At 36.1% G+C, this 16,373-nt stretch overlaps 1 protein-coding gene across 1 annotated transcript in view; it reads left to right on the plus strand.

Moving 5' to 3' along the window:
- The first annotated feature begins 434 nt into the window (after positions 1–434).
- LOC115209233 (asparagine--tRNA ligase, cytoplasmic) overlaps positions 435–16,373 on the plus strand; it is a 40,537-nt gene continuing 24,598 nt past the window's right edge. Inside the window, exons 1-4 of the mRNA XM_029777507.2 lie at positions 435–592; positions 10,413–10,498; positions 13,811–13,876; positions 16,221–16,313. Of these exons, the coding sequence (XP_029633367.1) occupies positions 583–592; positions 10,413–10,498; positions 13,811–13,876; positions 16,221–16,313 (255 nt within the window). The 5' untranslated portion in view covers positions 435–582. The remainder of the gene's footprint in view (positions 593–10,412; positions 10,499–13,810; positions 13,877–16,220; positions 16,314–16,373) is intronic.

The raw sequence follows: 16,373 nt of genomic DNA on the forward strand, positions 1-16,373 counted from the left end.
CTGCTACTTATTTCATTGAAGGCGGCGAGCTGGCAGAAACGTTAGCGCGCCGGGCGAAATGCTTAGCGGTATTTCGTCTGCGTTACGTTGTGAGTTCAAATTCCGCCGAGGTCGACTTTGCCTTTCATCCTTTCGGGGTCGATAAATTAAGTACCAGTTACGCACTGGGGTCGATGTAATCGACTTAATACCCATGTCTGTCCTTGTTTGTCCCCTCTATGTTTAGCCCCTTGTGGGTAATAAAGAAATAGGTACTTATTTCATTGACCTTGAAAGGATGACTTCGGCGGAATTTGAACTCGGAACGTAAAGACGGACAAAATTCTGCTAGCTTATCGCCGCTATGTATTTACATAGCGGCGGCTATGTATTTACATAGCGGCGATAAGCTAGCAGAATTTTGTCCGGACCACTATTTGTAGTGTTCACAATAAAACGGGCACCGTGCTTGTGTATATTTCCTGTCGAGCGAAATCTGGTGGCTTGTTGCATCATCCTTTTGGTATAAAAGTGTATTTCTTGCACTTTCTGTTTCATTAATCTTTTCCTTCGATTGACTGGTCACGGAATTCGGTGCTCAACATGTCCAGCGGTGAGAAATGCCATTATTTTTCATTTTTATTCTGTAATTGACGTTTAATGAAGGAACTTGTGCCAACGTGTCTGCAGAACCGGTAATTCTCAGCAGAACCGAGTCAGGCAGAGCTTTCCATTACTGAGACTCTTGTGAAAGAAAACGGTTTTGAAAGCTAAAAATATACAAAAGCATTAATTATTATTATTTATAATTCCTTCTAATTTTGGCACAAGACCTGCAATTTTAAAGAAAGGGGTTAGTCGATTACCCAAGCGGTCCTTATTTGACCATCCCCGAAAGGATGATAAACAAAGTCGACCTCGGCGTAATCCCAGCATAATAATAATAATAATAATAAATGCCCCGATGCAGTACCAGGCAGTGGCTCTAGTGGCTTCTGATCTTAACTGATTGGAAGTGTTATCATGTACATTGTTTTGTCTTGGTATAAAAGATGGGCTACGGCAAATATTCTGCTCAACACCACAGATTTGCTTGTCAGTTGTTTGACCTTAACCAGTTGAGCATGTCCCTTAGTGGCTGACGATATGTGCATCTCTGATCACGAGTAGAAGTAGTGGGGGAGCATCATAGCTGTGTGTTGAAAGGAATTCTTAGAGGTTTGGATAATTCACCTTAAGAAACACGGTTGTTTCGTTCAACATCCTTAAACAACCCTTATTCAGGGACCTTTTGAGCGAGATGGGCTACTTGACCTGAAGAAAATGCTAACTGGAGCCCCACCTGTAAGGTCTTGCGCTGTTTATCTTGATATGAGATCACTATGTCGCGCACATATGGTTGTGATGCATGTGCCTGGTGTACCCTTATCAGACGGGTAGTGATGATGGGTATACTGGGCCTCGTATATTTTACCCCAGTGTCACTTTGATGGCATGCACTGCTCTCTCACTCAATAATAATAATAATGAACGCCCTAATTATGACGAAGGAAGGAAATAACCGGGTCTTGAAAAAGCTAAACAAAGCTCATGTATCTTGTTTGGTATGTCAGTGCTCCTACTCAAATCTAGCTAGCCTGACTTTTACATTTATTTCCGTGAAACTCCGTAAAAGTACCTGCATTATCCCAAAGTAAGGTGATCCTTGATTATGGCTGTCTACTTTTACTCTTTCTAACTGCGAAAATCTGCGCAATGCTTTTATTCGAAGAAAAATAAAATGCAAAAATAAATATTTACTTTCTTAGTCCCAGATCGCCAAGCAAAACGACAAAATGATTATCGCTGTTTGACGAAGTCAAAGTAGATCGGGTCAAACTCCGATGTTTGATCCGAGCAAAAAAAAAAAAAATAGTGCAATAGGTGTAAAACGTATATCAAAAAAAAAAATGCGCGCCGGTAGGGGAGAGGACTCGGAAAATTCTCATCGGGAATGTTCCGAGTTCTGTCACCACTTTCCCGTTCGTCGGCGAAATTTTCTTTTCTTCGTATTCATTTACTACACGTTATTTTACACAATTTTTTTCAATTTTTGTGACGGTGGGCGGATGGGGTTCGGACTCGGATAATTCACACGATCCAGTAACCCCACTTCGACACCTGGTCACAAAAATGAAAAAAAAACCCACTGTTAATCGCTATATTCAAGGATCACCTTAATATTCTAATGTACTCTTCCATGAATTCCTATCTTGTCAAACCAGTAACTCAGTAGATGGGGAAAAAATCTTGTTTCTTTGTACAATGAAATAGAAAAACGTCAGCAAAATCTTATACTAGTTACTTCATAGCACAATCTACATATTTTTATTCCGCTATTTCTGCAACGTATAGTTACGTACCATTTACATTAACCATTTTCACTTCACATATGCTTTTATTTTCATGATCATATTATAGTATTAATCAGACACTCGGTTTTACGCAAGGAGTTTGGTGAGGCATACCTGCTTAGCATATTTGTATCAGGGAGTAGTCAGTGTAGAATTGGCATAACTTCAAGTTAAATGTCTTGAAGTAATAGAGGATTCAAGGATCAGAGAGTATGTAGTTGGATAGTTGAAGTATGTTGTCTTGATTAGGCAGTGATCAGTCTATCTGGCAGGACCAAAGATAGTGGTGGTTAGGTGAAGGCTAGGCCTGAAGGTAAAAAAAGGAGATTTGTTCACAGGAAAGTTGTTTTATTGTCTCCTAGTGTTAGACAGTTCAGAATAGTTCAAGGGAGTGGAAAAACAAGTGCTTAAATGTTTCTAGTTTATCTTCCTGGTTGTTATAGATTTACACACACACACACACACACACACACACACACACACACATATATATATATATATATAAGCATGTATATATATATATGAATTCTCTGAGCAACTTTATGTATAAGTTAGGCATGATTCATTGTGTTTCTTATGTGTAAATATTTTAGCTTTCATTTTGTGCAAGTTTTATATGTTTATAGCTTTTCATTTGTATTGAAGGTGAGAGACTGATGAAATAATATCCACCTGTATGTCATTACCCTTCCTGCTTTTTCTCATTGCACATGTCCCACTTCTGTTTAGGTGCACGATTCATTTATACCTGTTATCAGGTCGGCCTTAATTGACCTGGGTTAGATAAGATTTTTATCTCTTGTATGATGACATACATGACTGCCATTATGAAACACATTACAAAATCAGAGAACTAATTATAACTAGCAGAGGTACCTGGTGTTGCTCAGGGTGTGAATGCTTCCTTATTCTAAGAACACTTATTTTCTAGTCTAATGACCAGCACTGCCGAAGCTTTTTCGAAAAACGTACAGAATTCCATGCCAAAACATACAAAATATTTTTGAAATATGTCACAACTGCAAAAATAGAGAAAAATACTGGTTTTTCTTAGAAGAATTGAAATTGATGAAAATACATATAAAACAGAAACAATATTCAAATTTAAAATCTCTAAAACGTACAATACAGTCAATTTTTTGGTAAAAACATACAAAGCTGTACCAACGTACCAACTTTGGCAGCAGTAGACAGAACTTACAAATTATATATATATAATAGGGCAATAAGAAAATCAAGGTGATCATTAACTTTTAGACATATATAAAATATATATCATCATCATCGTTTAACGTCCGCTTTCCATGCTAGCATGTGTTGGACGATTTGACTGAGGACTGCCAAAACAGATGGTTGCACCAGGCTCTAATCTGATCTGGCAGAGTTTCTACAGCTGGATGCCCTTCCTAACACCAACCACTCTGAGAGTGTAGTGGGTGCTTTTATGTGCTACCAGCACGAGGGCCAGTTAGGCAACAGCCATGCTTAAATGGTGTTTTTTACGTGCCACCTGCACAGGAGCCAGACCAGGGTCACTGACAACAACCTCGCTCGAATGTTTTTTTACGTGCCACCAGCACAAGTGCCAGTAAGGCGTCGCTGGTAATGATCACACTCAAATGGTGGTTTTTATGAACCACCGGCACGGAAGCCAGTTTGCTGTTCCGGCAATGATCATGCTCGGATGGTGCTCTTAGTGCTCCACTAGCATGGATACCAGTCATTGATTTTGATTTCGATTTCACTTACCTCAACAGGTCTTCACAAACAGAGTTTAGTGTCCAATGAAGGAAAGGTATGCATAAGTGGGCTGGTTACGCTCCTGGCATAGGCCACAGGTTATGGTCTCATTTGGCTTGCCGGGTCTTCTCAAGCACAGCATATTTCCAAAGGTCTCGGTCACTAGTCATTGCCTCGGTGAGGCCTAATGTTTGAAGGTCATGCTTCAACACCTCATCCCAGGTCTTCCTGGATCTACCTCTTAGGGTCCTGGGTTTACCACTAGGGTGTGGCACTTTTTCACACAGCTATCCTCATCCATTCTTGCCACATGACCATACCAGCGCAGTCGTCTCTCTTGCACAACACATCTGATGCTTCTTAGGTCCAACTTTTCTCTCAAGGTACTTACATATATATAAATATATATATATATATATATATATATAACATATATATATAAAACACACACACACACACACACACACATATATATATATATATATATAAAACGTTCTTTGTCTATCTTTTTATCCTCTTGGTGATTTTGAGTAAAATTATGTGTCCTTCTAATTTAATTAAATTCTGTACACAACTGAAGATTGCTCTACATTTTAAATTGATGTAATAAAATGATTGCATTGTTCAATTAAATGGAGTCGCATGAAACGATCGTACTGCATTACCTCTGGATATCCTTGTTGCTTATTTTGAAATTGTATGGATAATACCATACTAAATTCTGGTGCCTCAACTTAAGTACCATATTCATCTGAATCTAAATTTTTTACTGAACTCATCTACCATACCTAGAGTATATTTCTGGTACTTAATTTTCAGCAGGATGGAAAAGGTAAATATAGAATTTTCTCAGAAGGACATCCCCTTACATAGTAAAGACACCTCTATGTGGCTACTAATCCATAGAACAAATGAATTTATTCGACAAGTAAGGTGGATTGCTTACCATCATGATACTAAAAAGAAAAATGAATCTCTCGAAACACATAAGAATAATTATTATAAAAAGATATTCAAAAGCAGAAAAAATCCACCACCACCAAATCCACTACTAGAAAATTTTGAAAAATATTTATTTGAGCTTATTACTAATGTCAAATTCAAGGAACACCCGCTTAGAAATAACTTACACCTGAGGAAACTAAAGGAATCTATAAAGTCATTGCATAACAAACCAGGCATTCTGGTCCCAGCAGATAAAACCAGAAACTTACATAGGTTTGACTTATAGTAAACTTGCAATGAAGGAACTCAACACGAAATAGATTCAAAAACGAATCTATTAGATTTCAGTTTGAAAATCAAGGAAGTTATGATGGAATATGACTTGTCAGACCGAACAGAGCCACTAACGTCAAGCGAACCTAGAATTAACCTGAAGGACCACAAGGAGAACTTCCAGGATAACCCTACTGTGAGACTTATATGCCCAACCAAGTTGGATATTGGCTGGCTTAGCAAGTCTATTCTTGATAATTAGATCTAGACATATAAACACTAAATTATACGTTTTTAATTTTAAATTTTTTAGTTCATAAAAATATCTTTGAAAAAATAAGTATACATTTTATTTAAGAAATAATGTGAAATTTATATGATTATTGATTTTAAAAATATATATTTCTAATCTTTTTATTTGTTAATTATAATTTAAGATATGTACATTTATTTAATTATTCTTATTATTATAATTATTATAGTGAACTAAAATCTAAAAGTATTATTTATGGTTGTTTTGTGAAATAGTTTGTAACGTAAAATATTATAGTGTAGGGTAAAGTTGTTTTTTTCTTTATATGAATTTAATAATAAAAATAAATACTTTGTTTATTCTATCAATGAGCAAAATTTTAGTTCTAGACAATTTAATTATATAATAAGTTTAAATTATTTGTGAGTATATTTTTGAAATATATACAAAATACTATTGCAGGATTATGGCTGCAGCATTGTTGATATAAGATATATTATAAGTCTACACATGTTTGTATAGGGTTTAGTACATAGTTAGAATTGGATCAAATTAGATGTCTATTTAATTAACAAATAAATATATAATTTAATTAATTAATGAATATAGATTAAATTATAGTAATCTAGCTTAACTTAAGTATATGATTTATTTTAAGTATTTTTATTTTAATTAATTGGACTCATATTTTTCCAGTAAACATATACTATTCTCAAAGCTAAAATATATCTTCACAGATAAAATACATATTTTTATCTATTTACTCTATTTTTTTACGTTAGGTTTTTAATGTGATAAATTTATCATAAACACTTGGTCCTAACTTAATGGAATTTCTTCTATAAGAAGAATCATGTTTTTATTTCTTTAAGAAATATTGTTTAATTCTTTCTTTAAGAAATATTCTTTAATTCTATTTGATTATTTATTAAAAATATGTATTTATTTAACTATTATTGTTATTATTGTTGACCTGAGGAGTGACTATACTTTTAAATTGAATTGTTTTTGGATCGATTAAATCTAAATGTAATTCGAATTGAAGATATAGCCATGAAATGTACGTAGTCTATTTATTAATTATATACTGTTTATTATTATGTACTTTATTGTGATCTAGGTAAATGTTTTATCATTTTATTTTTTCTATATGGTATGATTTACGTCTATCATTGTTTGAATTACATAATAGTGGTTGTTCTCTAATTTATATATATATATATAATATAAATATAAATAGGCGTAGGAGTGTCTGTGTGGTAAGTAGCTTGCTTACGAACCACATAGTTCTGGGTTCAGTCCAACTGCGTGGTACCTTGGGCAAGTGTCTTCTACTGTTGCCTCAGGCCAACAAAAGCCTTGTGAATGGATTTGGTAGACAGAAACTGAAAGAAGCCCATCATATATATGTATATATAAGTATGTGTGTATATATGTTTGTGTGTCTGTATTTGTCCCCCCAACATCGCTTGACAACCAATACTGGTGTGTTTACATCCCTGATTCTATCGGTCTCAAAAGAGACCAATAGAATAAGTATTAGGCTTACAAAGAATAAGTCCTGGGGTTGATTTGTTCGACTAAAGGCATTGCTCCAGCATGGTCACAGTGAAATGACTGAAACAAGTAAAAGAGTAAACGAGTATATATATATATATATATGCTAGCATGGAAAGCGGACGTTAAATGATGATGATGATATATATATATATATGATATAAATATGTGTGTGTGTGTGTATATATATATATATATATATATATATATATATATATGATATAAATATGTGTGTGTGTGTGTGTATATATATATATATATATATATATATATATACGATATAGTGTATATTTAAACACATAGAGAATCCACTTATAGGAATTCTACACGCTAGAAAGAATAGCTAAGTTCTATGACCACAAAAAATTTGGGATAAAATTCGACAGGGGTAAGTTTGGAAATGAAAAACGTTTACCATCTAGTTTCCTGGACCAATTGGTTTCTAATCATCTTTTAGCGAGTCATGGAGGACTCACAAGGTTTGATTTTCTTCAGCAGGTCCAACCTAGTGCTAAACATATCCACACGAGACAAACAAGGCTACCTGTCTCGTGTTTATATGAACTAACTTTTCAACTTTACTGTGCAGACGCAGTCCTTCGTTGGCTACAATAAAAACCGCCAACTTATTAACCGAAAATTATCCAAAAACTTACATTATTTAATCATATCAAAGGGAAATGGAACTTAATTTTAATTAAATTCCATTCCCCTTTGATATGATTTTGGCACCTGTGTCGGTGGCACATAAAAACACCATCCGAAGACCCGGCAAGACTAGTCAGGCCATAACCCGTGGCCCCTACCTGGGACGTAGTCAGTCCACCTGTGCATACCTTCCTTCCTTCTTATGACACTTGTGAAGACCTGTTGAGGCAAGTGAAAATCAAATCAAATCAAAAGAAATCAAAATAGATGAACATCAATGGAATTTGTATCTTTGTGGTACCAGTGCCGGTGGCACACAAGAAAACCATCCGAACGTGGCCGTAGCCAGTACCGCATCGACTGGCCTCCGTGCTGTGGGCACGTAACAAACACCATCCGATCGTGGCCATTCGCCAGCCTCGTCTGGCACCTGTTTCGGTGGCACATAAAAACACCATCCGAAGACCCGGCAAGACTAGTCAGGCCATAACCCGTGGCCCCTACCTGGGACATAGTCAGTCCACCTGTGCATACCTTCCTTCTTGTGACACTTGTGAAGACCTGTTGAGGCAAGTGAAAATCAAAAGAAATCAAAATAGATGAACATCAATGGAATTTGTATCTTTGTGGTACCAGTGCCGGTGGCACACAAGAAAACCATCCGAACGTGGCCGTAGCCAGTACCGCATCGACTGGCCTCCGTGCTGTGGGCACGTAACAAACACCATCCGATCGTGGCCGTTCGCCAGCCTCATCTGGCACCTGTGTCGGTGGCACATAAAAACACCATCCGAGCATGGCCGTCTGCCAGCCTCGTCTGGCACCTGTGTCGGTGGCACATAAAAAACACCATCCGAGCGTGGCTGTTCGCCAGCCTCGTCTGGCACCTGTGTCGGTGGCACATAAAATCACCCACTACACTCTCGGAGTGGTTGGCGTTAGGAAGGGCATCCAGCTGTAGAAACACTGCTATATCTGACTGGCCTGGTGCAGCCTTCGGGCTCCCCAGACCCCAGTTGAACCGTCCAACCCATGCTAGCATGGAAAACGGACGCTAAATGATGATGATGATGATGATGATATATATATATATATATATTATAGAGCTATGCTAGAAAGACACTGAAAAATACTATTCATATATGTGTGTGTGTGTGTATGATATATATATGTGTGTGTGTATATGATGTATATATATATATATATTTGTTTTGGTCATGTGAGAGAGGCCATCCTAGAGCACCGCCTTTAGTCAAAGAAATCGACCCCATGATTTATTCTTTGTAAGCCTAGTACTTATTCTATCAGGATGTCTTCGCAAACAGCTAAGTTGTGGGGACATAAACACAGTAATACTGGTTGTCAAACAACGGTGGGAGTAGAAACACAGTCACACACACATATACAACAGTTTTTATTCAGTTTCCATGTACAAAGTACACTCAGAAACCTTTGGTTGGCCTAAGGCTCTAATGTATAGGCTTACAAAGAATAAATCCTGGTATCGATCTCTTTGACTTAGGATGGCCTCTTCCACTTAACCAAAACAAGTCAAACAATAAAAAACTATGCTGGGTATCTCTGCTAGTCTAGAATGAAGTGTTTGGCAATGCAAAACATCATTTTGTTACATTTAATCTTGAGAGCCATGAGTACGTGGTGGACTTGACCATATCTGCTTGCAGGTTGATACCAGGTTCATGCCAGGGAGACAAATGAAACAATGTTCGGTATTCAGTGCTGCCATCACTTCTCAATGCCAGCAACTCATTCGGACAGGTGCAGGGCACATCCTGGCTGCAATGATGGGGTCAGTCATGACAGGTATCAAGGCTGAGACTGTGATGTTTATGCCATCCCAGCAGCTGACATTTATTGGTCAGCATGCACAGGGTCACCACACCCTTCTAGTTTGGTGACCCTTGGTAACTGTTACAATAATGACAACACTGGTACCAAGTTGTATCGGCCTTTACTTTGCTTTTTCTTTGGTCAACATTTGTAGCTTAGACAGAAAAGATATGCATACGGGGCAGCAGCTGGTCTTCCACAAAATCAACTTTGCAGAGGCCTGTACACACAGGGGCCGATACATTGGTTACCCTGACCAATATAGGCGCAGGAGTGGCTGTGTGGTAAGTAGCTTGCTAACCAACCACATGGTTCCGGGTTCAGTCCCACTGCGTGGCATCTTGGGCAAGTGTCTTCTGCTATAGCCCCGGGCCGACCAATGCCTTGTGAGTGGATTTGGTAGACGGAAACTGAAAGAAGCCTGTCGTATATATATATATACATATATATATATATATGTATGTGTGTGTGTTTGTGTGTCTGTGTTTGTCCCCCCTGGCATTGCTTGACAACCGATGCTGGTGTGTTTACGTCCCCGTCACTTAGCGGTTTAGCAGAAGAGACCGATAGAATAAGTACTAGGCTTACAAAGAATAAGTCCCGGGGTCGATTTGCTTGACTAAAGGCGGTGCTCCAGCATGGCCGCAGTCAAATGACTGAAACAAGTAAAGGGGTTAAGGAATAGGCATCAAGTATTTGAAGGTGGGGAATATTGAGGCATTAGCTTCTACAATTCGTGCAAATAATATATTTTCTCTCATTTTCTATTTCAGGACCAATCGTTTACACATCAAAGTTGCATGGGTCAGATGAAAAAGGTGATGGTAGTGAAGAGAATCCCTTTGCCACAATCCTCCAGGTTAAGTTTTAACCATTTTATGTATTTTTTTTTTTACCTAAGACCAACCCTTGTGTCTGAAGAAGAAAGCTAATAGCTATGGGTGGGGCATTGTAGTTTTATCACAGAATCAATGCTATAGGAAGTGGTACTGGTGTCTTTAATAGAATCAAAACATTTTGAACTTAAAGAATTTCGATAGTACTATAAATACAGAGAATTACTGGAACCAGTCAGTTGTTTTATATATATATATGTATATAATAATAAATATTAGGGAATAAATCCAAATTTACAGGGAAAATCAGATTTAGGATTGAATCCAATTTTATAGTAAAATATAATAAAATATTAATTAGAGACAAAACCACTATTATGCAAATCAAACAAAGAAAGACTTAATCCAATACATAAAAAATTTTATATAAATTAAATAAAATTAAGTGATGAATGTCCTTAGAAATAACAGGAAACAATTGTAGTGGATAACTTAATTTTATTTAATTTATATAAAAATTTTTATGTATTGGATTAAGTCTTTCTTTGTTTGATTTGCATAATAGTGGTTTTGTCTCTAATTAATATTTTATTATATATGTATATATATATGTGTGTGTGTGTGTGTGTGTGTGTGTGTGTGTGTGTGAATGTTTATCACATAAACTTCATCACTGTTACATGAAGACTTTGTCTCTGAATTTGCTTGTTCCACATTTCTGACAAATAAGCTCAGATCATTCTCTTTATCTCTTTAACTGGCCATATCCAGCCCAAATATTCTATCTGGTTTTTTTTTCTTTTCTTTTTTGTTTTAACCAGACAGATGCTGCCTATTGCACCTACACTTCAATGCCATTCTAAAAATATGCAATCACATTGTCAAGATTTCGAAACTACAAAATAATGCATTGTTCATTAAAAGCAATTTGACTGAAAAAGCATCAGATTTGACCGAATGAAATGAATGCTAAATGGTTAAGCTTCTTTAAATTACTCGGCTTGTAAAGTAAAACAGTTGCTAGAACATGACTGTGTTAGTGAGAGTAACAACTGTAATCAAATGCTTCGATTGATTTGCGAAAGTTGAAAAGAATATTAAAAACTAGCTTAAAAGCCGCTCTCTGTGCAAACTTTTTCGATGGCTCCTGCAGAGGAGGACTAAACTGAAGAGAGCAATAGTAATAAAACGTTTATTGGTATCCTAGCATCTAAGATTTATATTACAGAGTATCACGTTTGGAGAATTTTGTAACATTATGACATATGGAGATCACTGTAAAGCAGCCAGATGAACAACATTCTTGGTTGACAGACAGAATGTTGCATTTATTGTATGTGACAAAATTAACTGTCACAAAGTTTTGCTATCAAATTCAAAAGGTTTTCGTCAGTTTTCTGACACAGAATGTCATGTTTATTATTATAGCTAAGGAAGGTTCGTTTGAAACCTCCCATGGTTGTTTTACCTGCTAGAAATAGCAACCCAAATGCTCTTACACCAGATCCCAATGTTGAATGTTCAAGAACTGAATGAAGGTCAGATTTTCAATCCTAGGTCATCCTGATTTCAAAGAGATATTATATGTCTATGTAAAGTAAATGTAGACTCAGATGGACAGAGACCGACAGAATTTCACTTTTATTTATATAGATATATATATGCAAGGCAGTGAGTAGGCAGAATTATTAGTGTTGGGCAAAATGCCTTGCAGTATTCCTTTTTGTCACTTTATATTCTCTGCTCAAATCCTACACAACTCAACTTTACTTAATCCCATCTCCTTAACCCTTTAGCATTTTGATATCTGTCAAATGTAATGCTTATCTATTCACATTGATTTGAATTAATCATGCATTACCTCATAGTTCTGAGAGTTTGATGATGTAACTGCTTATTTTTAGAATGACATTGCAGGGTAGGTGTGAGAGGCTGGATCTGGCTAGTTTGAACATAATACTTGTAGAATATTTGGGCTGAATATGACTGGTTTAAAAGCTAAAGGGTTACATTTCAGACCCTGTGCCTTTGTTAGAAACAATTATTATGTAAGGTGATGAATTTCCAGAATTTTTAAAGCATCATAAGAAATGCTTTGTGGTATTTCTTCTGACTGTCTGCATTCTAAATTCAAATTCTACCAAGGTCAACTTTGTCACTCTTTGGGATAGAGAAAACAGAGTACTCATCAAATACTAGGATTGATGTATTTGACGAACTCCTTCCTTTCAAAATTGCTGGTCTTCTGCCTTGATACTACTGAGACATTTATGTTGTCATATATGTCTCGGTACTATCAAGTTGTAGTCAAATTTTATATTCTCATTACTTCTGTGAGTGATTATCTCAAAGTAGCAGTATTTTTTGTCAACTAAGTAGAGAGAGAATATTAGAAATTCCCAAGTCAACTAGTTTAGTAAGTTTAGGATTATGGACACAAGTAATAACACTTTCTATTCCTGATACCCTCTTAAACTTCTACAATTGTTATTGTTTACCTAAAGATTAGCCTTTAAGTTGTTTAATTCAGCTTTCATTAAAGGTATTCCAACCACCACTATCCAGTGCTTTTTTCAGGTATAGTGTGTTTAGAACTACATTATCCTGTGTGTCCTACCTCAGAATGATATGGTGCGATTTTTAACTGTTCAAGAAATTGCAAAGATGCTTTATTTTTAATTCAGCTGCCAGTGTTGTCATTGTTTAAACACTGATAAATTTGTATGAAGTAACTTTCAATCAGATATTCCATTACTATTCAATATTAAGGCATCGTGTATTTACATTATCCAATCTGTCCTTCCTTCTTTGATATAGGAGAGTATGATTTGAAAGAGATATGACTGCTATTCCTAGAAAATTGATTTAGGGACTCCTTCATTGTTTCCAGCATATATTGTGTTCAACAAAGATAGCTAAATTAATTATTTGTACTCCTAGACTAATTCTATTCCAGTGGACCTTTGGCATGCAGCAAGTAAATCTAACCACTGAGACCCACAGATCTATTGTAATTAACTAGGACATGATGGACTTCACTGTCCAGTCTTTCTAGACATATGTAGATTCTGGTGGTGGCCACAGTAGATTCAGTCAGAATATGACAATTGTTTAGTCTTAGAACATGGTTGGAGTTTAAAGTAGAAATTGTAGATCTCAGATCAACAGTGATAATTTTTGTCAGTCATAACAACATGAAGAATAGTGTTGCTGCAAGAGGATAGTATGCTTGATATTAATTGTAATAAATTTTACTAGCCAATTGTATTTGTCCCTTATATAGCAAGCAGTAAGTTTTCATATTTTCTGTATCTGTTTCTTTCCCTATTTTCCAGGCTCTGCGCTCTTGTTCTATTACACCACCTCCAGTCATCAAGGTAGATTCAGCGTCTGCTGACAAGGTAAGTAACTTTGTTAGACTCTCTACATGCACATGCATTCGCATCAACTTACACCCACACAAACACAGAATTTAACAACAAACATTAAGAAACTCACTGTTGTGCTGCAGTTTTCTTCCCCATCTTTCTTCTTCTTCTTCTGAGAGAGTTAGTTTCTATTGAGATCAAATTAAATGGTAATTTCCATTATTTTCAATCTTTTACCAATCCAACTTTTATGTTGACATACTTTGGATGATAACTGGCATAGTTTTACTTTACCTTGGATGTTTTCACTGGTAAGTAAGTATTGTCTATTTGGCAACCAAACACTAAACTTGTATGTCTTAGGCGACCAAGCCATCAAAATGTTAAAGCACAAACCTATGAACCATTAGTTTCACTGCAGCCATATCACACCTACCTTTTGTTGTCAATCTGGTGTTTCCCTCTCTCTCTCTTTCGGAGAGGCACTGAGCAGCTATACGCACACATACACACACGGCAGTAATTTCCACCTACCGAATTCAATCACAAAGCTCCGGTCGGCTCGGGGCTATAGTGGAAGACACTTACCCAAAGTACCACGCAGTGGGACTAAACCCGAAACCATGTAGCTATGAAGCAAGCTCCCTAACCACACAGCCATGCCCATGGACATCTCAAAAGTAAATAGATACCTTATTTCTTTTGTTTTTTGAAAGATTTTATTTCTAGAAACCAAATGTCATTTGATGCATTTAAACAATTAATTAGTAGACATGTCTTGTGCAGTTTTAATGATTTAACCCATTTCAGCATCGTACTAATTAGTGCCTACACAAATTAAACCGGTATATTGAGGGGTGTCTGTTTACTTTTGAGGTGTCTGTGTATGGCTGAAGAAACAAAGTTGTCTTGAATAATACTTGAATCATCAGATCAATGTAACAGTATTGGTCTGCCTGCCATTGTTGTTTTTTTTTAGTAAGTCCTCTATTTAGTTGCTTCCATTATTTTTTACAATTCTGTGGAGATGGAGAATTGTTTGATTTGTCAGACAGAATACCTAGTGGTATTTGTTCCGATTCTCTGCAGTGTGAATTTAAATCCTATTGGATAAATTTTGCTTTTCATTTTTTTAAAGTTGATTAAAAAAAACAAAAAATGATTCAGGGTAATGAATTTGCAAAACAGTAACAGTAACAAATACCTTGTGGTATTTGCTCTGAGTCTTTACATTCTGAGTTCAAATTCCACAATGGCCTTCTTGGATGGTAGACTTAATCCATTGCCTGATTCAATGCCACCATCTGACATTTAGGCAAGATCTCTTGTTTGAGGATACATTCTACCCTCCCACCAGTCTAGCAGGCACCTGGTAAAGAGTCTTGGGCACTTTCTTCCCTCCTGACTAAAAGATAAAATTTAAAAAAAAGCTTATTAACACTCTTTCCACATGTAAATTTAAATTAAAATTTTATACACCTGTGTTTGTTTTCATCAACCCACGAAGGGAGGCAGAAATAAATGAGCTGAGACTGGCTGCTCATTAAATGCATCAACAAGGTTTGTAGCAGAGATGGCTGCACTGGTATGAACAATGTGCTCTCATTAAAAAGTATCATATTGTCTGTACCCATTAGAAAATGTCTGAAAAAGATTTGAGGTGGGATCACAAATAATTATAGGAGAAAAAACATGATTACCAAAACTTTCAACAATCCAGTCCACTAAATTGCAAGTAGATACCTCAATGTTTTATAATTCACTGAATTGTCTCTGTGATAGACATTTAACCCATGTGTCAACTGGCATTGTGGCAATCAGTTGAAGCAAGAATCAACAGGGGAAGAAAACATCTAACCTATGTGGACAATTTGCTCCTGGACAGTGGAATGGCAAATGTTGATGAATTAAAAAGATGCATGGGAGACTGCGATGGATCGTGTGCTTGCGTGAAATCATTGAAGTATCCAGAAGGACGACTACACTAAACTAACTTATGTCTCAGTAGTTTATTCATGTAATTGCAAGTTGGTATCAGAGGGTAGAAATAGCTAATTGTTACAGGAATTAGCAGTGTGGAGTTCAATTTAGATTTTTCTATGGGTTTCAGTCCCTGGTGAAAGTGTTGATAGTATGGCTATGTTTTTATTTTCTTACCATCTTAAAAATGAGATCAAAGAAACTAAAATTGAAAGACTAACATTCTACGTAAAATTCTTCCTCAAATCTTGTATTTTTTTGTTTTTGCATTGGAAATGAAGTATTTAATTAGTTTATTCTTTTTCTAGTTTTTAAATGTCTTTCCTTCTTGTATTTAAACTTATTTTAAAATACATAAATATGTTCAATTTTTTTTTCATTGTGAAACTCTTTGCAGAAGTGGGAGGACGCTGCTAAGAGCCAAGTAAAAAAGCAAATGAAACAATATGAAAGAGAACAGATGAAGTCGAAAGAAGCTGAAAGAAAAGAAGTAAGTTTTTTTTCCTGAAAAAGCTTTAACAAATTTTCTTTTTTCTTTTCTTTCTCCTTA

This window comes from Octopus sinensis, linkage group LG3 (genome assembly GCF_006345805.1).
Source record: "Octopus sinensis linkage group LG3, ASM634580v1, whole genome shotgun sequence".
Classification (NCBI taxonomy): Eukaryota; Metazoa; Mollusca; class Cephalopoda; order Octopoda; family Octopodidae; genus Octopus; species Octopus sinensis.